Below are 23,676 nucleotides of genomic sequence, written 5' to 3'. Positions count from 1 at the left end.
ATCAGTCTACCCAAACAGTGTACGTCTGCTGAAAATACAATTCCACAAACGCTCCCACACAACGTAAATATTAATAAACAAAATCAACAGCACACCACATCGGTCCGGTGCTTGGACCGAGGGTAAAATCGAAACTAACAAGATTATCCTTCACCATTGGACGCGGTGTCGAATGCGGCAGAGGGAAAGTGAGTGACCAGCCAGCAGACTTAAAGCAGAAGCACTAGAAAATAAATGCCAAGGGCGAACGGACTCAGTCGATGATGCGGCAATCGGTCAATCCGCTGGGGAATCGAGCATCGGATGCTGTTTGAAGGTGTTTTATTGATCTTGGTGCTTTGATCAATTATCGTCATCCAAGAGAAGTGTGTACTCCACATGGAAGAGATGTGGGTAGGTTAGGGTGTATATTTTCCTTTTTTTAGCACATTAAAGCATGTCTTATGTAATCTCTCAAACAAACAAAGGCATGTAGCCCAATGGAGCTGTTGGGTTGTGATTGGAAATTTCATTCCATTTTAGCAAGGTTTAAATCTAAACGAGGTTTATATCTAACACCGAACACCATCTAACCTTTGGTTTTTTTGTCAATTTGATTGTCGTTAAAACATGTTAAAGGGTTGAAATGTTCAACATAGTAAAACATATCATTTAACCACACTCCCCAACTACACTCCATTAAACTTACTCTATCACATTGTGCTTCACGTGTGACCAATAAATATCCTCGCGTTGCAGGTCCTTTCGCAGGGGCACAGAATTATCACGCAACGAGCCAAATTTAGTGCCGTTGAGGAAACATTTTCTTTCGCTTATCGGGTTTTCCCAAAAACCCCGTTTCACACAGCTCCCACACCCACGAGCGGTCACGAGTGATTTGTTTGGAAAACTTTTCCCACTAACGGTAGTTTCGGTGAATTACATCGCACTGGATCACCACGATATGGCGCTTTTTCACTCGCACTAAGTGTGTGTGTGTTTTATCGAGCTCAAGCTACTCGACAATGTGCTGCTGTGGTGGCGTTTTATCACCTGATCTTGGCGTATTGTTTTTAGCGAACGATTTTTCTTTTTGTTTTTTTTTCACGCACAAACACCAGACTTCGATTATTCGCCGAATATGGTTGCTGTTGGGCAACGTTGGTTGGTTTGGAAGTTTTCCTCGAGAACAAAACGAGTCCACAACCCCGCAAGCGGAACCACAAAACGCGGAACAGGTCCAACTGGAACGACCCCCGAACGGACAATAAACGTTTGCCCGGCCATCATGGATGGATGTTTCCGGTTTTTCCCAAGCGTCACACCTTCTCCGTGGCGGAGCAGGCCGTGGAAATGTGCCGCTTTTCACGCATGAGCGAGAGCCACCACGAGATGTGCGAGTGAGATGAGCGTATTGTTTGACGTCACGGGAGCGAAAAAGGGAAAGCCAGCGTTTTCTCCGTTTGCAAACGAACGGGATGGCGAGTGGCACTGCGTGTGTGTGTGTGTGTGTTCGCATGATGCTTTTAACACGTTCGCTCAATTGCATGTTTGTGCAATGATTATCGTAATAATAAAAAGTAATCAAATTGAGTGCGTTGTCGTCACTGGTGCTCCCTTAGCCACCGCACATCCCAGCAGAAGGGCTGACAGTTGAAGTATGCCGCAAATGTACCGTGACCAGTGCTACCTTCTGCTCGCTTTCGCTGCCGGCACGCGACCGAGAAGGGCCATTTTTCTCCTTAATAGAGCGATTTTCCTTCGATAAAGTCTAATGTTTAACGAGACGGTACAAAGCAGTCACAGCGAAACGTATTGAAATGTTCATCGGCGTGGGAAGATGAAGCATGGGAGATGAAGACACGGAGCTGTTGCTGGAAAATTTAATCATGTTTGATGGGCCAATTTCACCTGTTTCACCTTGCGGATCGTCTCTTGTTTCAATTTTGCTTTCGGTTGCAAACCACATTTCCACTGAGCTCCTTTATTGTTTGACTTTTCTTTTCGTTTTCCCTCTTCGAGCAGGTGTTAGTAATGATGTCGGCTCACTTTTTGACAATTTAACACAATTTAATGTAGTGCATAAAAGGTTGTTACTTTTCAAATTCGTACAATTTTTTCCTTACCAAACATTTTAATATAATTTAAAAATGACTTTTTTTTATTCCAATATTTGGCTTTAAACAATGCGGTTCTTGTTGAGAATATAAAGTACATTTTCCAGTGCAAAACATTCCAAATCCCGTTTCAAATGGTCCGTTATGTGCATGTGAGGCATTTTTGGGCAAAAATTAAAACAAACCAAATAATGTTACCGAAACTGGAAACTGCCTCGGTCTGCAGACGCTGTTCAAGCACTCACGCTACAAACGACCAGGCGCCTCCATCCGTCGTCGTCGTCGTACTGCGCATGTGTCCTACGCGTATTTTCGAGCACCCTTTCGAATAGACGCCATTACGAACCAACACATTGACGCTCGTTTGTATCCTTCAGTTCCGATTGGCCATCTTCAGCAGCGAGGGTGGAGCCAAACGTCTCGTTTCCGTTCAAGTACGCGTGTATGATGCACGCGAAACGGCAGAAACAGACTCGCACGTGTCCGGTTAGCGCACATTTTCCGTCGGTTTCATTCCATCAGGTTAATAGGTTGGTCGATGACTCGCCTCTCAAACGGTCGGCAGGTCTTTCCCGTGGCCAAGTGTCAGCGATAACAGTGATAATAATCGTCAAATGTTTGGCAAGCACCACTTGCACACACCAAGCGACTCGCTCACGGGACGTATCCTTCGAACAAATCGAATTCCACCAAAGAAGCGCTTGGAAACGCAAACGGAAGCTGGGAGTTTTTCCTTCTCTTTCCTTCTTACCGGCCAATTTCGTCTCTTTTGCTCTCAGTCGCAGCGTTGTCCTTTGAGGGTCGATGACAAAGCGATCGCAATTCGCCTGCCAGCCTGTTCTGTCCCGTTCTGGCCCTCGTCGTGCTCGTCGTGTCGATGTTGCTTTTAATCCCTGGGGAGAATTTTACAAAGCTTGCCACTGGAGTGAGAACAGCGAAAAAAAACAGAGCATCCACCCAAACTCCAAAAACAAATTGGTGCGAGGTAAATAAAATGTAAAAGATTTGTCCCTAATGGATTTCAAATGCCTTTTATGATTATTGATATTGTTATGGGTGTCAGGGAGCAGTACGGTTCGTTTGGTTCCCTGTTTTTTTGTCTTCACCGGAAATACCACGAATGCAGGGGAAGTAGATAGATAGGTTTTGAGTGGATCCATGGACGATAAATACTCAGACAGTGTTCGTCGTTATTGAAACTTTAGGTATTTTCAATGGCAGACATTATTAGTTTCTTATGCTATGTAGCTGATGATATGAACAAGCCATGAGGCGTAATATCTAACTTATTTAATTGAACTGTACAAATTGTTTGACGGGATATATTTAGCATTTTGTTGTTCTTTTGTTGACTATTTAAACGATTCATAACATTACTACATATTGTTAGTTTAGTTTTTATGGTTTTAAAGCATTACAAGCTGCTTCTTTGTTCAATATAGTGAAGTGACAAATACATTGATTACATTTCAAGACTTTAATTTCATAAACTTTTCTTCAATTGAAAAAAATATATTTAAATCGAAATATTGTTTTTTATTGTCAAACTTGTGGATAAATCAATATATAAACAATACAAACGAGCCTAACATATCATGCTGATGCTAAAAAATCTCAACTTTGTGGCACATTTCAAATGTGCCAGACAATTGTGCGTCTCCTTTAGATTTGCTTCAAAAAAAACTCCGCCGTTTCGGATGTCCTGTTTTACAATACCACCCTGTGGCTTTTTATCACAGTGCGTTATGGTCGTCTTGCGCGAAGTGCTTGCACACCATCCGTAAAAAAGATAATAAACAACAATTACACTCAAGTACGCCAAAACCGCAACCAAATTGTTTAATGTAGCGAAATAAATTCATTCACTCGTTCGTTCGTCGCCCGTCCGCATGCAGCATGTGACCCGATGAAGCTGCACAAGTGGCATGAAAATGACCACCCCAAAAACCCACCCCCCGATCCCACCCAGACACCCTTCCCGCTCAGCTTCTTCCTCCCTCCCCTGCTCACCCGGAACCGTGCGCGACTTTTTGGTGCCGTAATTTGCATACGACTAAGGATTAAAATGTACCGAGGGAATTATCATAAATTAAGCCTCGCCAGTGCTGGGGCCGTTTCCAAACGAGCTCACACTCGCGAAACATAACCCCCGTTGCCCTGTCCGGGGAGCATTCTCTAACGTGCTGCATACACAAGCCGACCGGCCGGTGGAAAACCACTGTGTGTATGATATTTTTCTTGCCCTCCGGTCTTGCGAGCGTTCTGCGTGCATTCAGTGCATTAGCGCGAGTTCCTTTTTGGTGCTACGCGGGAAGCTGTGAAGCCACTGTTGATAGCGCTTTTGCGATGCGCATTTGGGATGAATGCTGAACAACGCCTCGAAATGGTGCCTCGAGGGAAGGGCTATCAATCGAATAAAACCGCTGGCCAAATCCGGTCGTTGCAAGGAATAATTGCAGATTAAGGCCGATGTGGGCTACTGACAAAACGAACCCGTTTATTTGCTTGACGATGCGTCAGAGCAAACCCCCTTCGTGAATGGCTCGCAGCAAAATGGGTAGTTTAATTGTTAGAATACATTGCGCGCGTCACTTGACGGCAGTGTGCAGTTGCAGATAAGCCGTGATTTCATCACTTCATAAGCTCAAGTGCATAAAAAAGGGTAAAGATTATTAGCTGTTGCTATTTTAGCCTGAGGAGTTTAATCTAACACAACACTGGAATAAACCGCAGAAAGGTAAAAACCGCTCCTGTGAAGCTAAATACCTACTAGCATGCAATTTTGTGATAAACTTTTTCTGAATCTGAATGAATTCTGAATGAATCTTGAAGAAAGAGTTATTATTAACATGTTTATTAACGATTTTTTATTTGGCTTGAATTTTTTATATTGCCATCTAATCGCAGTGGGCTATGACCAAACGATGCCTTGTCAGAGTGACGACTGCCCGGCCTTTCATAGCAGTCAGCGCGATTTTTTATAATTCGTAACATTCCAAAACCGACGAGGAAATAGAAACCGCCCGGGTAGAGTCTAGAACCGCGATCCTAGCATGACGGACGAAACTTCCGACGAGGCCATGCAGCCTTTTGCATTGTGCAGCGATTCGGTCCTCCGGTACATCAGCAGCGTCCAGCTCGAGACGGCTTTCTCGCCAGTGCATCAAACCAAACGGCCGCAGCTGTGGTCACTGATGGAAGCTAAAATCAAAGCTGGTGAAAATACGGACCTTCAGGTGCGCATCGGGGACGTGCTGATCCCGTGCCATCTGCTGCCGTTGCAGTGCTTTAGTGAATATTTCGAGGAGCTGGTACATCCCGGACAAGCGGTGGTTGAATTTCCCGAACACGAGGTAACACCGGCCGCCTTCCGGATCGTGTACGAATGGATCCTTAATCCGGACCGGAAGCTAGAATGGATGCACTTTGTGGCCGTCCTATCAGCAGCCGAGTTCCTGCGCATTCCGATGCTGGTGGAGTGCTGCTGGCGCTACCTCGACAACTCGCGAGTCATTGAGAACGTGGCGTTTTACGTGTTTCTTCAGGGTTGCCACTTTAGCAACACCCAGCTGCAGTCGATGATGCTGCGTCGGATTTGTCGCTTTTTCCTCAGCCTCGTCAGCACACCCGAGTTCTGTGAGCTTTCGTTCGAAGAGCTTTCGGTGCTGCTGTCTTCCAACATAATCGGAGTGTTCAAGGAGACGGACGTGCTGTACTCCGCCTGCCAGTGGTTACTGTACGATTGGTCCGAGCGACAAGAAGAGCTGGAATCCGTGATGCAACTGATCCGGTTCGAATGCATGGAGGTGAGCGATTTGGCTCGGTTTTGCGTGTACCAGGAATGTGCCACTTTGCAGCCAATTTTGAAGCATCCCGTGACCAAAGCGGCTGTCGATAGAGCACTTGCCACCATCTGTTGTCCATCATCGACCGTCACTCTGGAGCCTTCCGGTGATGGATTCGTTCAGGGGCGCCGGTCAACGCTTGAACGCGTGCGATTGCTTCCGGATTCACCGGAAACGCTGGCCTACACCGGAGGGGACACTAGCTTCGAAAGGTTTATCGAATTTCTGGCCGTTTTGAGAGACACCCCCGACATGTGGAAAACGTTCCGTCCGTATGGGAAAAACGTCGGCTTGCTGGACGACGTGTTTGGCATGTGCTCGTTGGAAAAGTGAAACCGTTGTTTTTTTTTTTCACGCCCAGCACATTTCTCGAGCAAAATTTTCCATCAATCGTAAATTCCGCGTGCGATTCGCGAAAACGTTTTATTTCTACCATGTGTTTTTGTTTGGGCAAGCTTTTCGGTTGTTTGATTTTCTTTAATATACACATAACAATAATATAATTACTCTGTTTTTTTTCGTGTATAGCAACCTTCGTTAACTTGCGCACTGTTGAAGTGTAAGCCAACAGGCATGGCAAAGAAAACAAAAGCATCCGAGTTTCTTTATTGTATCTCATATTACACTAGTTAATACATATTCACATACACGTGCGCGGAAGGGAAATTGCATCAACGGTCGTTCGTGGGTGCCGTACAATTTGTAGCGTATCAACGAAGAAAAAAAAGCTATACGTTTATGTTCAAAGATTGCGATAAAGAATGGTGGCGATCGTAATTGCTCATGATTGGTGTTATTTGCATGCAAACAAAACAAAACAAAATCCTGCTTATATCGATCGCTTTACATGGGTAATGAATGTAATAGCTATATAAAAGAGCTCATATGGCAACGACCTGCTGCTTTACGAGAGCAAAAAAAAGAACGTGTTACGTTTACCGTACGAGATATTGTATAGGAGGCAATTATTTGGATGATCCCACGTGCGACTTCCACAACGTCCCTTCCATTTCATGATGAATGTGTCTATAAGTAACGTAAGCTAAAATATTCCGCAATATTTCCATGTTCCCTCATTTGCCACCGAATGCGGTCACCGAAGGAAACGCAAGAAAAGGCCACCTACTTCTTTAGCCGAGCATTATCCTGGATATCCTACGAGAAAGTATCGGAAACCAAATCGAACAGGAAGGTTTTGCGATGCACGAGCGGTTCGTTCTTGGAGATGGGCATCCACGAGAAACGGAATGAAATAACATCGACCGACAGCCAGTAATAGCGACCCGCCATAATTCCTTTGCATGTACACGTGTGTGTATGTGTGTGGTTTTGGGTATCAGTGTGTGTGTGTGTGTGTGTGTGTGGGTATATGGTGTGCTTCCTTGCATGTGGCTCATAACGAGAGCAGGACAATTTTCTGCTAGGGATACGTGTGTTGGTACAGTTTGTTGCACATGAGAGTTCCGATTTGATGGGCAGGAAAATCGTATCTTGACGGTACACACGGCTGACGGGGATGATGTCTTAGCCCACCGCTGAGGTGATCAATTCAGCAACGTCCATGTTCGTCGATCGTACCGTCAGCTGCATTGTTACTCCATCTGAAACGGCCAGCTTGGAGCGGACGAGCACTTCTACATCGCCACGGAACACTCCTAGATTTCAAGAGAACACAACAATTCAGTATCTGACTGTGAACCAATATAAAGGGCGAGTGAACTCACCAGAGCACATTAACGTGTGTGTATGGGCACCTTCCGGGACATTATGGGAAAAGTTGGCGGCGACCATCCCGAGGAACTTAAGGATAGTATTGACCGCATCCTGTAAGCTGTTTACCGATGACAGCTCAAATGTGTCTTCCGCTTCGATCCATTCTACACCACCACATGTCGGGAAACGAAAATGGTGTCATTAAACACACGAATCTGTATCGATCGGTTCAACCGTTACCTTCCGTGTCGGCACTCTCCCAGTCGCTGATAAAGTTTTGCTTCTTCGATTTCTGTATCTGGTCGGCGACGGTGATTTCGATGTCCTCCAGGATGTACTCGTCATTGTAGCCCTCGTCCGAATCTGGTTGTCCTGTTGCCGGATCGCAATCCTTCACCATGAAGCGCAGCGTTGCACCCAACGTAGCTGAAAGTGTGAATCAAACAGAACGGTAAGATCCTCCGAACCTTCTTCCACCGTCACTGCACTGCAATACTAACCAATTGAGCTCGGTATGTCTTCCGGGAACTGCACGATGACATAGGTAGATTCCTTGTCACCGTACGGTAGCTTGGGGCACGGAATTACGGCCCGCGAAACGAAACCCTCCGGAAGCTCCAGATCTACGCGCACATTCTCCAGCAGTTGATCGGACAGCGTGTTGACGCAATCGAACTTTAAGAACGGAGAAATGGGATGATAGCAATGCTTGATTAGGATCTTGGGAATAAGCATCGTCCGAAAAACGCCATACCTGGAACACGATGTGATGCGCGAAGCAGTGTTTGATGCAGGACACCGTGTATTCCGTTTCGCTTTCGGTCAGCTGCACGGGAGCGCAAGATTTGTGCAGCGCGCCGACATGATGAATGCCCGGAATCGCGAGCAGCTTCTCCGTGTTAACCTCTTCGCGGTTGACGCGAGCAATTTTTGGTGCCGCTGAAATAAATTCGAAATCGTGTAAGCGTTACATTAACCGTCAACCATGCGCTGTTCACCCCAACAAGGTGGCCTTACCTTTGTTCATAATCACCTCGTTCACCTCCGGCTGCACGACCTGAGATTTTGGAACGACCGTCAGATCGAACCGCTCTGTCAGCGGTCCCTTGAGATGATCGTTGAGCGATTTTTCCAGTAGTGGAAGCGACACAATCTCATGGTCCGCGATGAACCGTTTGTTAAGATCCGCGTTCGATTGGTTCAGTATGGTGTAGTAATAGGTCGCGCGATCTCGCACCTCATCGTCGCAATCCATCTGGCATCGGTTAAGCAGCACCAGCACGTTTGGTAGTAAATCGGGACAACTGGCACCGAACTGGGCAATCGCTGCAACGGCGGCTGCTCGAACAGTCGCGTTTTCCAGTATCACCCGGTTGTAGATGAACCGGATGTATCGTGAGGGACACTTGGAGTACGGTCCCTCCTTTCCGAGCAGATGAAGGATGCGAACCGCCAAGGACGTGTGCTCGCAATCCTCGATAAACTCGCACAGATGCGCCAAACCGGACTCCTTTGCGTCCGGGTTCTCCTCGATGATCAAGATGATTGTATCGACGATCGACGTCTTGTACTCCAGACCGCCCTCCTCACGCAGCATTCCGCTGAGGAAGTTCATCGTGACCGCGTGCTTGCGGGGGAACTTCGTGCAGAGCGAGCGGATCGCCTGAACCACCACTAGCTTGAATTCGTCCGATATCTCAGCAACGAACGTCGCGATTTGCTTCATCAATCGTTCGACGGAACTTTCCGCACCGGTCTTCAGGAGCGTGGTGATGGCCAGTGTTGCTACCGAGCGGTTCGTGTCCACGATAAGCGCCTCCAAATCCAGATTGCACACGTTTACGGCCGTTGGGTGCAACACGGTCACCTTGTTCATCGTACGCACGGCCGCGAAACGCAGCGTGGCTTTCGATGATCCGCAGAACAGTTGCAGAATGCTGATCGCCGTCGAGAGTTCGCGTGGGTTCGTCCGCTTCAGGTTGACCACGGCATGGGCTGCCTCATACACCACCATCTCGGACTTGTTGCGCAGGCAACACTCAACAAAGTTGAACAGCGGAGACTCCTCAGTTGCGTTGCCGCTCGCATCCTCTTCCTCCATGATTTTACACGCGATACGGATAAGGAAACACGTTGCGTACGGGCTGCGTAGGGTCTGCCGCGTCAGCTTGTTGACCAGCTTCGTCACCGCGAGTCGATCCGCCTTGCGAATGTGATACAACAGGCCAAGCCCATGATACTGCACCATGATATTGTCGCTATTCAATGCCTCCTGGGCTTCGTTCGCCCAACGCTTCACCACCTCACCGGCCGTGCTGGCCAGATGCAACGAGCTTACGAGTGCACCACTCGATACCGGTGCGTTCCGGTCAACGATGCACTGTTTCATGTACCGCTCCACGGCTTGCAGCATCGTGCTGTCCGTAATGCTGCACAGCGCACGGATCGCCGGAGCACGGTACAGATCCTCCTTGCCGGTCATGTCCTTCGTCAGCGAGCTCGTCACAATGATGACGTCATCGGCGATTGGGCTGAGCTCTTTGATGCCGAGATACACCATGCGCCGCATGACGACATCCTTGGATTGGAACAGTTTCGTCATTGCGAAGAAACATTCGGTGGCCTCTCGAGTGCCGAGCACCTCTCCCTGGAAAATCAAGCAACCAAACAGCGCAGCATAAGAGGCCCGTTGAGTATCGCTACACCAAACTCATTCTTACCTGATTCAAGAGATACAAAATCTTGGTCAGAATGTGTGTACATTTCCGAGCGTTCACCGGTGTTTCGTTGAACATTCGAGTTTCCTGCAGCACTGACGTTTTCTCCAAATTTTGCCACGGGTTACCTCCTGCATGTTCCCGTCGCAGCCGACGTCCGCGTTTCGTGCGCCACATAGTGCGGCAAATTTAGGAAAGGAAAGCGAGTGTTACTGGACAGTATTTCTAATCACTACGGTGCTACGACAGCGGTGCTCACTATGATCCTCGCATTCGCCGCCATGGGTGTACGCAAACAGTCAACCCTTAAATACATACCGTCATCCTCCTCCTTGTTATCTCGCTTAAACGAGCTCATCCTGATGTTCACGGATAGGTTCTTTGGCGCGTTCCGTGCGCGACCTCACAACAGAACAGCGTTGCCGTACAATTTCTACCGTGCCGTGTTGGAATTGGCAACGAAATTATCGCAATTTCCGACGACGAACCGAAACACTTTTCCCGTCCCAATTTTCACCACGTCACAATGTTTTTTATTTATTTATTTTTTTTTATTCTCACCACACCACGTCACATAGTGAGTAGAACCGCAGGTGAGCTCGTTTTTGACAGTTTGCTTTTAATTCGCGGTATTCAACAATGCGCCTCTCAAAGAAGGGAGTAAACGTAAATCATATTAAACCATATTATTTTATAAAACTATACCCGAAGACAATCGACCGTAATGCGGTTAATAGTGTACTCTTTGCACGGATTCCAATTTGACAATCATGATATCCGGTGAAAAAGTTACATATATGAAACACGTTGACGTTGGTCATTTTTGTTTTCCACATCAAACACTTTTATTAAAATGCACGATATCCATTACAGCTCAGCCCAATGAAGAATATACTTATTTTTACAAGCATTTTCCGAACTATGCTTTTGTAATGCTCTTTTGTGACAATGAAACACATATGCACCTAGAAAATTTGATGAAATATTTCATGAAATAGTGTTTATTTCACAATCACCCTGTTGTGTTCGAGTGGTGAAAATATTCCTACATATTTGAACTCCGTACTTTCAATAATCGTTGCTTTTTAGTTATTGTATGTAGTGTTTAAAACATAATTTTCAATGAAATTATGATTGCTTAGTAGGGTGGTGCTACAACTACTAGAAATGGGTTATTCCACAAGCATATTCTTTGGCTTTTATCTGCTGCTTGATATATGTCATGCACAATCGTCATGAGCTAACACTCTTCATATCAATCAACTATAGTATTTTTGAATATTGCTTATAATTAAAAATGATATAAATGCTGTAATGGAACTTCCAAATAACAATACGAAATACAATACTCTGTCTTATTTTACGCCCGCCATAAGCTAACGATGAATTCGTAAATGAAACACACATTTAGTACATTTGGACGAGAAAATATATTTCTTTTCTCGATTGTTTCGTCGTTTTTTAATCGTCTTCTAATTTAACTCCACTGTATTTTATATCTTTTACAACTTTGCGTTTGCTCCATTCCAGTTTTTGTTCAAATATGTACATGAAACAAAACTTGTTACATTAGATGTCGATCAATCACACAAGAGCGTACATTCCCTAATCTCCCATTCAAATTTCAGCCTACTTATGCAGCAGATACACGCACACACACATACACACACACACGTAGTAAAACTTCTTGCCATTCGTTTCCTTCTCCCGAAACAGTCGGTAATACTCTCTAATCGAATCAATTCTTTTCTAGCATTTGTTCCGGTACTGCCTGATCTCCCATCAATCATTGCCCTCACGCTGTGATTTCAAACTGTATTCATTCTACCACCGTTCCGTTGCATTAAATATTCGTTTTAAAATTATTACACATACATGAATGCGATGTTCCGGTAGATGCTGCATCTTTCACACCCCCTTGGCTAGCTGCACGCTGTATCTTAAATACATCGCATTTCCTTCAGTCCGTTACGTTTTTTTTTACTTAAACTCACTGTTAGCAGAAGATAGAAGACCAAACAAAGCTACGGATGTACTATTTACAACTACTTTAACTACGGCTACGGACCACCATCACGCGATTACTCCGATCGCACTGACCCCACTAAACAGCACAGAAGCGGGATCTGAAAACGTGCTACGCCGGTTTTAACATTTATACAACTTCGCGGGTGTGTATGACTAATAACTTACGCTACCCTCTTCACGAAGGGAGAACTTTAAACTTTCCTCACATAAACCACTGGGGCTCCGGGGATCTACCCAGCGTGCTTCAGTTTCGTGTTCTACCCGTTCTGCTCTGCGCGGTTAGTGGTAAACCTATTAGATTCTTTTAAACTAAGGACCTCATTTTGTTAAACACCCGACACAATCTGGATTTAAATATATGTTACAAAACTTGTTTTGCAAATTTTACACCTATCCCGTATCCACACGCTTCATTTTTCACAAATTCTCAGACACACATGCACACAAGCAAGCACGCGAACGAAATACCATCTGCTGCTTTCTTACTTTGCTTTTGCGTTTGCTTTTGTATAACCTTCAAGAACAACCCGTCTTTAAACCCATCCCCCAAAGTCTTTCCTTTACGATTTTAATCATCTAAATTGTTCTCATGCCGTATTTCACTTGGCTACCAATATGAATTAATATCTCTTACATCTGCTCACTTTGTATGCTCAGGCGCACTCGCCTCGTGTCATTTGCTCAACCGGCTCATTTTTGCCAGTCTCCACACTTCCCCCTTCTTTAGCATCGTAACGTTTCTAGCAAAGCATCCGAACGGTTTATAAATATTTCGATAAACTTTAAAAAAAATCATCTCTTTTCTCTTATAATTGTTCTCCCGGAGAGGTAAACTATAACCGACTCTATTGGTTGGTAATAGTTTTGTGTTTGTTTCTATTCGATTTAAGATACTACTCTTTTTGTCCCAATTTTTCACAGCAAAAAGGTTCCACGTGTTATGTTCGACGCCAAATAAATTCCGAAAAATCCGTTTTTGTTTTTTGTTTGTAGAAATCGTGAGGGATTCCAAAGGGATTTTTTTTTGCAAACACACTTCCGACTCACAAAATGTACATACATGTATCGGACAGAGGTAACAGGGATATCAAACCAAGCAAGTATAACCATATATCAAAGCCATCGCCAAACCTACAAGAATAAATATGTAATGGATAAATTTATTTGAAATGAAATGTGAAGTGTGAAAGCTTCATATAAAATGCAATCAGGTGAGCAACAGTTCTGCGATAAATGGATTGTGCTTTTTTGCTGAGCAAATCAATCCTGCAGGATTGGGAATGCAGCAGTTTGCTTTAAGCGTTTTGTAATAAGTATGCGACAAAATTATAGTAAGAGAAGTGATGAAGGTGAATAAAACTAATTTGGGTTGCTTTCTGTCCCGCTAATCGATTGCAATCTGTGGCTTGAAAGCATTTCTGTAATGTAAAGCGCGATATTAATCACTAAAGAACCTAACGATCCGTTTCATGGTATAGTCGACCGTGTCCCGTGCCTTTCCCAGAGCATGCATACATGAGGTACTTGTATGGTTTCGTAACCCGATCGAGTGGTAACACGAGTCTGGACTTCGGGGCTAAGATTGATGTGGTTTGGTTACTAAATTAGATCCGGCTTAATCGTAATCACCCTCGCTAGCATCACTTTCCTCCTCCTCGGAGCTGGATATCTTTTGTTTTCTCTTCTTGGCGCTCCGGGACGAAACGGCAGATTTGCGCGATGTTGCCGTAGCTTGCCGGTTCGATGATGATTTCGGTGTCTTTGGTACACTGCTGACACCATGGTAGCTAGAACGACTACTATAATCCTACAAATTCACAGTAAATGTTTCGGTAACTTCCCCATCGTACGTGGCGCAAGGGCGCGATTATAAATGAATACTTACGTTCTGCTGCATCGCCGGTGGCATGCCGGCGTTATGCACGTTGTTAACGTGAATATTATTGCTTGTTCCATCTAAAGCATGATTATGTTGTGCATCGGCACTTTGCACTGCAGAGTTTCCGGATGCAGATGCAATAGGATTTTGTTTGACTGGGGTCACATTCGTGGTATTAGGCTTTTCGTCTTCATCCTGTAGATCCGGATCATCCGGATCTAGCTTCAGCATTAGTTGCTTGAACTGTTTGTTTGAGAACGCAGATAGTATTGTAAGATAATGCGATAACTTACACGCCAAGACGGCTAGTAATACTCACGTCCAAGTAGCGTTGCGTCAGCTGGATTCGGTTTTGTTCACTCTTGGTGTTACTGTTGGCTAGATTTTCCTTGAGGATTGCTATCGTCGCCTTAGGATCGAATATCGAGTTGGATCTTCGTTGCATTGCCTTGTCGTAAATTTTGCCAGCTTCTGATGGAGAGTAGCGTGAGATTTTGCTAAAAGAAAATACATCACCTCAGTAAAATGCTTAGCAAGCTTCTTTGCTATTAGTATGCTTTCTTTACCTGTCTGTGATACCGTAAATATCCTTGAGATGCTGCTTGAGTATTAAGAGAAGCATACAGCCTTGGGCTGATTGAATACAGCTTTCTAAGTCAGAAATGTCATCGGGAAGTCGATTCAGTATAGCTTCCTGATCATCGTCGTCGTCATCTTCGAGAGGATTTTGTGCTGAAAATGACAATAAAATTAATGTTTCATTATATAGTTCACGAGTGTTTGTGAAGAAACAAAATCAAATGTAGTATAAATCCCTACGAACCTTTCTGTTCAGCATTCGATTCAGTTGCGGGCAATGGCTTCAAGCCTTCGCGGAACGAGGCCAACAAGTTCGTTCCGTTAACGGAAATGGCCATTTCAATGTGATGGATAATATACAACGGCTCATCCTGCACCACATACGGGAAATAGGCTAGATTGTCGGCAAGATACAGCATGTGCCGTAGACTGCTTTTTCCGTCGTCAAACTGCTTGGTCATAGACTGGATTAAAGCACGTCGCTGCGGTTTAGTACCACGAAGCAGTGTGTAGAGGAACCCATTCATCGCCGCCGGCGGTTCCTGCGGATCCTTTATACGGAAACCACGCACGATGCTGTTCTCGTTACGCCGTTGTAACATCTCTTGCAACTCGAACGACAGCTGCATACCGGCATGAGACTTCATATTTACAAAGCCCGGATACTGCTTATCAATCTCCTGCAAATGACGATCTGCACTATGTGCCACCTGTGTGCCAAGAAGAAAAGAGGAAGAAGAGAGTTTAAAGCTTTATCGTACAAGCAACTTCGCACCATGATAGTCAGCACAAGAAAAAACATCATACCTCTTTTTCCGGATCTGTACTTAAGCATATGAGATAAGGAACTATTTGTACTGGATGGACCAAGCCTTGCCGCAGGACAATCTCGATAACCCGCATCGCCCAACTCCGCACACCACAGTCCCGGTGCAGAAAGCTGCGAAGTATCTCCTTCAGGTAAATCTGTATCACACGACTCGCCATACCAGACGACAAGTCGCCCATCTCTTTCAGATCCTCCATCTGCGATTGTTTGGACCCTAATTGAAAAAAAAAATAAAAACAAATATAAACGCACACTGAATCGAGAAGCCAAGAAGATAGGTACCAAGTGCTGCACTTACATTCTTTATCATTTCGCACCATCTTGTTCTCTTCCTCAGTTAAATACATCAGAATGTTTTTCAGCACCGTGATTTTCATATCCGTCAGAACGGTATCTTGTGTAAGTAGATAGTTATAGTAATCTCGCAGCTCGACCTTGGTCAAGTATTCGTAGTTCTTCACGCAAAAGTTGCCCATAGACGTAAGGGCTTCCTTGCAAATTTCACTGTGTGCACAGGAAAGGAAAAATGCCAATGTGGCGAATACATCTTCACAAATGTTTGATGGTAGAGTCGAGCCTGCAAAACAAATACGTATTAGCAAATTAAATGCTTATGCCACAGAGTAATGGTACGGTAAAATGCAAAACAGTACGCACCTTGATTGCCGGTATCTTCGCCACTTTGCGGGGCACCGTACACTTCCGGGAGTCTAAAGTCGAAGTACCGCATGATCAACCCGACGGTGAAAATGCTGCGCCTAAACTGGGGTCGAAAGAACTGCTCGATAGGTATTGTCGGTTCCGCTACTAGCTTGTCTTTGATGCAAACTAAGCCTTTATAATAAAGTCTGAAATACAAAATCAAGACGTTAATAACATAAGAACTGACAACACTTTTGTCAATTACTTACTTTGAAAAACAATCTCGAATAAGTTTGTAGTTCTTGGTAATTTTGTTTACAACAGTCGACAAACAAGACACACAGCTAAGCACAATGGTTCGGCTTTGTGTGACGATTAGCATCATGAGATGCGATTCGAGATCAGCTAAGAATACTTCACTTGGGTGATCCATCAGCGGAACAACCTATGAAAAAGAAGAATATTAGAATTTGTTTACTGCAAGGCAATTAATAGAGCGGTTATGTTTTTCATACACACTTGCTCAAGAATTTCTGCAATCGAACTTATAAACTTCGAGATAATCTGATTCTGGCATCGCATGTTCAGATAAGGCTCCAGCGACATTGCATGGTTGACCAGGAGTTGAGGTTGAATTTTTGCAAACAAATGCAGTGCCGTGATGCATCCAACGAGCCGCGTGTTTTCTGCACCTTCTAGGCGCATCGTGGCCTCTACCAACCCATCAACGATCTGCTGACAGGCTTTGATCAACGTTTTAGGAATCTCTTTTTTCTGCTTTGAATCCTCTTTACTCTCTTTTGGTTCAAATATCTGAAAGTACACACCGGCATATTATTGTTGATCCACATCTAACATGTACACTATAACGTACCGTCTTTAATAGAGCATCAAAACCTTGCGTTCCCGTTTCATGCGACGAACAGACAACATCTATAATTTGTGTTATTTTCCTATCCATTGCAGCCTACAAGCATTCCGATAAAAAGTAAATATTATTTGATTGTTGTTATGCATAGTAAATAAAGCTAACCACAACGTACCTTATCGTTATCATTGCACGGTGTAAACCACATCGTCATAAATACGTCCATAACCAACTTTTGGATTCCTTCTTCGTCATTCACTCGTCGAATCATCTTGACGCAGATATCCGGTATTTTATCATGCGCCGGATACTCTATGCAGATATCTCGTAGAATTTTAATCACCCGTTTTCGCACCGATACGCCCGTATCCTACACAAAAAAATAGAAAGGGAAATGATTAAAATAAAGACAAAACTCAATAGTAATCCTTCGAACTATAAATCTCGACGACGCTTACCAGTATTCGTTGCGATATCATTTCGTAATACTGATCGATAAGATCGGGATCGGAAAGTATGTACTTTCCCACTAAATCGACGGCCGCTTCTCGCACAGAAATTGCCGTATCAAGCAGCTTCTGTTGGACGCCCATCTGCATGTCTTTGCGGGCCAGAACGAGCTGATCCACTTCCACAATGTTGGCGAGACATTTCATCGCGCGCGTCCGTATGGCTACGACCGGTTCCCGTACGACGAGAATGATCTTCTGTAGGTACTTATCGTAGCTCTGCGAGAAAGACCGCTTGCTTGCCAGATATTGCGCGATCAGATTAGCGTTGCTATAGTCGATGTAGGTTTTGATCTCGTACTTCCCTCCCGCTGGCCCACCACCAGATCGTACGCTTCCGGTTCTTAGGAACGACGAAACTTGGCTAAGATAGTATTGCTTCCGGGTGTCCAGCATCCGGAAGATTTCACTATTTAACTCCTGATCAACTTGTCCTTCGCGGATGTTTGCCTCATCTCCACCATCCGAATCGTCAGCGCCATCTGAATCCGAATCGCTTTGATACTTTTTACGTTTTTTCGATGCAGCTTTCTTGCGTGATGCGTAGCCTTTCTCGCCCTCGGCAATTTTCTTTTTACGCTGCATCATATCCCGGTACCACTGCGTGATGTAGAAATGACGTGCGTGATGCCAGACACCGTGGCCCTCATGCGCATTGACCGCGAGAAAGTCCAGCAGGATCTTCTGCAGAAATTCCGTACGCTCTTCCTCCTCGTCCAACTGAAATTTGCTGTTATTCAGAGGCTCATCGCCTTCCTTCTCCTGCTCGATTTTAATGTACTTTATCAGCGTGTCCATGGTGTTCACCTTGCAGCGTGACTCGACGGTATCCTTCCGCAAACGAGCAGCCACGATGCCGAGGTACTCGAGCGAAACGACTCGTATTGACTGCTCCACACCTTTGTCGGACATCTTCTTCACTAGCATCGTACCGAGCAGGCTGAGCAGTAGCTCTGCTGCTGGCCACTCCGGTTTGTTCACCGTAGTGAGCAAATCGTGAATGAAATTCTCAAACAGGGGACGGAAATCGGTTTCGTTCGAGCGGCTCTTGCACTTGTCGAGAAAGGTCGTCAGAAAGTTGCCTCCGATGCTGAGGGCCGTGTTGTATTTGCCGAAGATGAACAAATCCGTACTTTTGGCACCAGCCCCGCCGGCCTGCGTTGCATCTTCAGCATCGTTGAGGGCTCTCTGTTTTCCTCCAGCTGCTCCTGCGCCACCCTCGGGGCTGAACGTATCGGGCAGAATAACAGACGATTGAATTAGCTGCAACACCAGCGCCGTCATCATCTGAATGTTACCACCGTTGTTGACCAGTTTGTAAGGTCGTAGATTACGCTTCGAGTGTGGTAATCGATCGAACGACGTCAGTATGTCCGAAACGATGTTCCGCCGGTGGTGTGCGTACTTTTCATTCTGAAAAATCGTCGTCACCAGATCGAGGCACACGAACTGCAACGTTTCGATGTTGTCCACAAAGAATGGCTCAACTCCGAGCGATGACGCATGAATCACGATGGTATCAACAAAATGGAACGATTCGAACATGGTCACTAGCTGCTTCGACAGCTCCACAGTCTTGGTATAAAGCATCGAGATTCCCTTCTGCTGATACGTAATCACTTTTTTCTTCTTGTTGTCGGCTCCTTTCCTTTTCGTCTCCACCGAGTACACCGGATCGTACGAGGGAAAGAGGGTCTCACGGAGCTGAAACTGCACAAATTTAATTATCGCGTCGATGTTGTCTTCCTGCAGAAATTTCGTGCTCTTGCTCGTGTACAGCAGGCAGATCAACAGCGACGCCTCGACGGCGTTGAGAATCTTCTCGATACACTCATCCCCGACCAGATCGTCCTGTAGCTCGGAGCCACTCAAGTTTTTCGCCGAATGGATCGATCGCATTGCGTACGAGATCAACAGCGTCAGTTTGTTCTCCGGTATGGCGTCGATTGCGTTCCGCACCTTAAGTTTAGCCGCCTCGGCACAGATACTGTTCAGCAGTCCCGTAGGAATGCATTCGTACTGCTCGTCGCCTTCCTCCATCGTTGGTGTTTCTGTTTCGTCGAGCTGATCGAAGATTTTGTTCATCAACGAGACGAACCGTTGATAGGTGCTGGTGGCCATTAGTTCTTCCTTGCTGAGTTTCTTCACAACCGGTGCCGCCGATCGTTCCACCCGACGGACTTTCGGTTTGCTAAGGTAATCTTCCGGATTTTCCTCCACCCGTTCCTGCGCCCTTCGCTTGAGGGTCGAGCTGCCGCGCGATTCCTCCTTCATTTTGCTGAAAATTTGATCGTACGTCTTTTTCACCAGACCCATACGGACGGCCAGCTTAGGCTCTTCGGCGGCAAACTTTTTAATGTCCTCTTGTAGCAACCGAATCTGCTTGTCGTTCAATCGATCGAGGCAGACGGATAGCTTACGCAGCTTTACGCTCGAAACTTCACTCATCGGTATGGAACGAAACAGGACCTTGGGATCAATTTTGGGCTTAATTGGTCCCGGTCGATGTCTGCCAACTGCACTGGTCGATTGGGACGCTCCTCCGGCCGGTTGTGATTGTGGTGCCGTTGGACGAGCCACCGCCACAGGTGCCGCATTGCTTATCAATGCTCCACTGATTCCAATGGGACGAATGGCAGGGGTGCTAACGCCAGATTGTTGACCACCGCCTGCCCCTGGCGGTCTTGGTTTATTCGGAGTCAGCAGGGGCGTAGGATAACGATGACCAGCGGTAGCAGTTTGCGCATGCTGAGGTCCCTTCATGCCTCCACTCTGGTGCTGTTGCATACTGAGCGTGGTTGGCGTTGGTTGCTGAGATGGGACCGGTACCGTTTCCGGTGCCGTACTACCCTGCGCCGGAGAGGGTCGCCCCCGAGCGTCAAGATTTTTGCTCTGTTGTTGCTGCAGATACTCGTTGTTCCTCGGGGCCGTTTCCGGAAGTTTGGCAAGATTGCTAGCATTGCTATACTGTTGCTGCTGTTGCTGGTGATGATTCATTCCAGCAGGGACGATCCCAACCGGGCTGCCATTGTTCAAATGAGATTGCTGGAACGGCTGTTGAGATTGCGATATCTGCTGACCTTGCGGCAGAAGGTTGTGGTTGGGAAGGTGTTGTTGCTGCTGCTGTTGCGTATATTGGTGCTGCTGAATTGAGGCACTGTGTATATTATTATTCGTTTGAGTTATCACATTCGAGTGCTGTAAAACAGAGATGAAAACCGGACGAAATTAACAATCATCCCAAAGGAAAGCTTATTTTGAGCAGAAAACTACATTCAACATGGAAGATATCCATACCTGGGTTAAGTGATTTTGTTGCAACATTGTCGACTGATTACTACTGGGTGCGGCAATTCCCGCCGACGAACCAACCACATGACCCGCAGAACTGTATGGCGCAGACGGCTGGATTACACTCTGCTGCGGATCCAACTGCACAATGTTTGACGAATGAGACACGATCACATTTTGATTGTTTTGAAGTTGCTGCTGCTGCTGCTGCTGCTGGAAGAGCTGTTGCTGCTGCAGTTGGTTGTTCTCTGAAGGATTTGATAAGTATGGAACATTTTGCACGTTAATCAATTGCTGGTGCACTGGCCCACCCGCCTGTTGCTGCTGGCCGAGCAAAACAGCAGAGGAAGACGCTTGAGAAGCAAGATTGGGGAAAGTGGAGCTGGCTCCAGTTTCCGGCTGCCCTTGTATGATTATAGTTTGCTGAGTCGGGACTACATGGTTTGGGTGAGTGAAATGAAATTGCTGCTGCAGCAGCTGAGGTTGCTGCGATACCAGCTGGGATTGTTGCGACAACAGCTGCTGTTGTTGCAGTAATTGTTGCTGCTGTACATGTTGAAGCGTTTGCTGTGCTTGTTGAAATTGTTGCTGCTGAATATCATGTTGGTTTTGAAACACCGTTTGCAACTGTTCGATTGGTGGTTGTTGCTGATTCGTATACGTTTGCTGTGGTTGCACTGGATTGGAATAGCTCTCGTTGGGGAGATTGTAAAATTGAGTGTGTGATGTTGGAGCTGCTCACACGTGTATCGAAAACATGGCAAGAAAATAAAACAAAACAAATAAAAATGAACCAATTAAGCTTAATGCAATCGTTATAAATGTACATACAAGAGTTTTTTAATATACCATGTAGCAACCAGTGCATAGCTTAGATAATTATTAGCTTAGCTAGAAGGATTAGCAAAAAAGGATCGACTTTCAATGTTAGTTACCTATTAGTCTAAAAGGTTTCCGTAAGAGCTTACATCAAAGCAATAATCAACCATTCGATTAGGTGGTACCGGTTAAGTTTCGTTAAACATACACATTTATACAGCAGCAGATTTAACAACAATTCTGCAGCAGCTCTATCAGCCTAGGTGATGTCTATTTGGCTAACATATCCATAGAATTGCTATAATGGACCCTTGGGAATATGTTAGCATTGCCAATGCCAGAAAATAACTACAAATCATTAGAATATTAGTTTTTCAATAGCATACAATGCTGTTATCTGCTAAATTGTGCACGATAAAAATATTGCAGAGCATAGCTCATACATAATTCAAATAAATTCATATTAATTAATATATTAATCGGCGAGGAAATTGATCTTGTACTCTTATTCAATCGCGTTGTGTTAGTGTGCTGTTAGAAGTTAACTCGTCTATTACAACAATGCAATAGAACTTACTTATTTTTTGCTGCTGTGCCACCAACTGTTGCTGATTTCCGACTCCTAACGCTACTGCACTACTAAACATTTGATGAATTTGCGGATTATAAGGACTCTTGAAGACATTTGGGCGGCAGGCATGAATTGCCTGCAGCAGTGGTGGCCCCTCAATCAGGGCGCCATTGGCGGGGGCAGCAGGTTGCGGATATTGATCTTTCAGCTCTATGCTGTCGGAATTGGTTTGCTCGATCGCAGTGACCAGCTGTGCTGTAAGGGCATCATCTCGGGTGGCTAGCAGATTATTCGCCTCTTCGGCCACTCGAGGATGAAACAGTAGCGGACGGTTCAATGGTACTGATACCGACAATGAATCCGAAATGGGCAGTTCACTGAGCACTAAAAGTAGATCATGGTTTAAAAAAATTGCTTAGTAGTATCATTTACTAAAGGGTAATAGTCAAAAGGAATTACTTACAATCCGAAAGGCTGGTAAGACCAGCGAGTGTGGTTATTGGGACGCTTGGAACATCACGATCACTCATTGCTACTGATGGATTATCCGCCGTTGATTGAAACTGTTGAATTTAATAAAAATGTTGATGTCCGTTTGCTTAGGTTGGACACCAAGGAAGGGCGTTAACTAACCTTGGAAGAACGGTTATGCTATGGTTTTATCCTTTTGTGCTGCTTTCGGTTCGTTGCAATTGCTATCGATTATCTCTAAAACGGTGGTTGATGATTATCGGACCTACAGTAAACAACAAAAACATATTAAAAACATTGTTTATATCCCAAAGAAAAACGTTTAAATGTGACAAAAGATTCACGCAATTTTTCCCTTACTGCTGAGAACAATCAACTACTTGTTTACAATGACATTGATCAATCGCATCCCGATTTTATGTCATGTAAGATGTGCAAAAAATTAAACAAAATCGAAATTTGACCCCTAATTATCAATAAACATTAAATCCAGCTCCAGACCCAACACACCGCTCGAAGCAGCGCCACAAAACAGCAGTAGCAGCCTGCATTCGATAGCGGGAAAACATTTTCCGTGCCGTTTTGTTTTGAATGGGCGATTTAAAGGAGTAGGTATTGGTTTGAACGGTCGTCGTCCGCTTGCAGTGCAGTGGTCGCGACGGCTAGACTGAGACACACACACTCCCTTCGCTGGTCTGGGGCCCAGCTGCTAGGTTCATCCCTTTCGCGCTTCGTGTACGGTGAAAAGGGTAAACAAGCTGCAACCTCTAAGCGGGCCAGCGACATTCAGCACTGGCTGGGAACGGCAAATAATAATAA

The 23,676-nt window shown here is 45.3% G+C and overlaps 3 protein-coding genes across 4 annotated transcripts; 1 reads left to right on the top strand and 2 right to left on the bottom strand.

Annotated features, from left to right (window-relative positions):
• Window positions 1-5,149: 5,149 nt before the first annotated feature.
• Window positions 5,150-6,274, top strand: LOC128724095 (kelch-like protein 41b). The gene has a single exon (XM_053817859.1). It carries the CDS (start codon window positions 5,150-5,152, stop codon window positions 6,272-6,274), a length of 1,125 nt encoding a protein of 374 aa, XP_053673834.1.
• A 183-nt stretch (window positions 6,275-6,457) lies between these two features.
• On the bottom strand, window positions 6,458-11,040 carry LOC128727780 (coatomer subunit gamma). Of its 2 annotated transcripts, XM_053821723.1 has the most exons (8): window positions 10,690-11,040; window positions 10,375-10,502; window positions 8,672-10,301; window positions 8,409-8,593; window positions 8,155-8,329; window positions 7,895-8,080; window positions 7,666-7,818; window positions 6,458-7,596 (listed from the first exon to the last, which is right to left on the bottom strand). In XM_053821723.1, the coding sequence occupies exons 1-8, from the start codon at window positions 10,727-10,729 to the stop codon at window positions 7,466-7,468; spliced, it is 2,628 nt and encodes an 875-aa protein (XP_053677698.1). In that variant the 5' UTR covers window positions 10,730-11,040; the 3' UTR covers window positions 6,458-7,465. The 2 variants fall into 2 exon arrangements, with proteins under 2 accessions (XP_053677698.1, XP_053677697.1); XM_053821722.1 differs by lacking the exon at window positions 10,690-11,040 and having other exon boundaries at window positions 10,375-10,548.
• A 2,974-nt stretch (window positions 11,041-14,014) lies between these two features.
• On the bottom strand, window positions 14,015-22,916 carry LOC128723082 (nipped-B protein). Its single transcript, XM_053816791.1, has 16 exons — window positions 22,850-22,916; window positions 22,393-22,770; window positions 21,003-21,730; window positions 17,655-20,903; window positions 17,372-17,566; window positions 17,203-17,295; window positions 16,848-17,141; window positions 16,598-16,773; window positions 16,344-16,534; window positions 15,985-16,263; window positions 15,665-15,900; window positions 15,102-15,567; window positions 14,845-15,010; window positions 14,598-14,775; window positions 14,285-14,521; window positions 14,015-14,206 (listed from the first exon to the last, which is right to left on the bottom strand). The coding sequence occupies exons 1-16, from the start codon at window positions 22,914-22,916 to the stop codon at window positions 14,015-14,017; spliced, it is 7,125 nt and encodes a 2,374-aa protein (XP_053672766.1).
• Window positions 22,917-23,676: the final 760 nt, after the last annotated feature.

Source organism: Anopheles nili, chromosome 3 (assembly GCF_943737925.1).
Source record: "Anopheles nili chromosome 3, idAnoNiliSN_F5_01, whole genome shotgun sequence".
Lineage (NCBI taxonomy): Eukaryota > Metazoa > Arthropoda > Insecta > Diptera > Culicidae > Anopheles > Anopheles nili.
The sequence above is the reverse complement of the archived record's forward strand: the minus strand, read 5'-3'. Positions and strand labels throughout refer to the sequence as shown.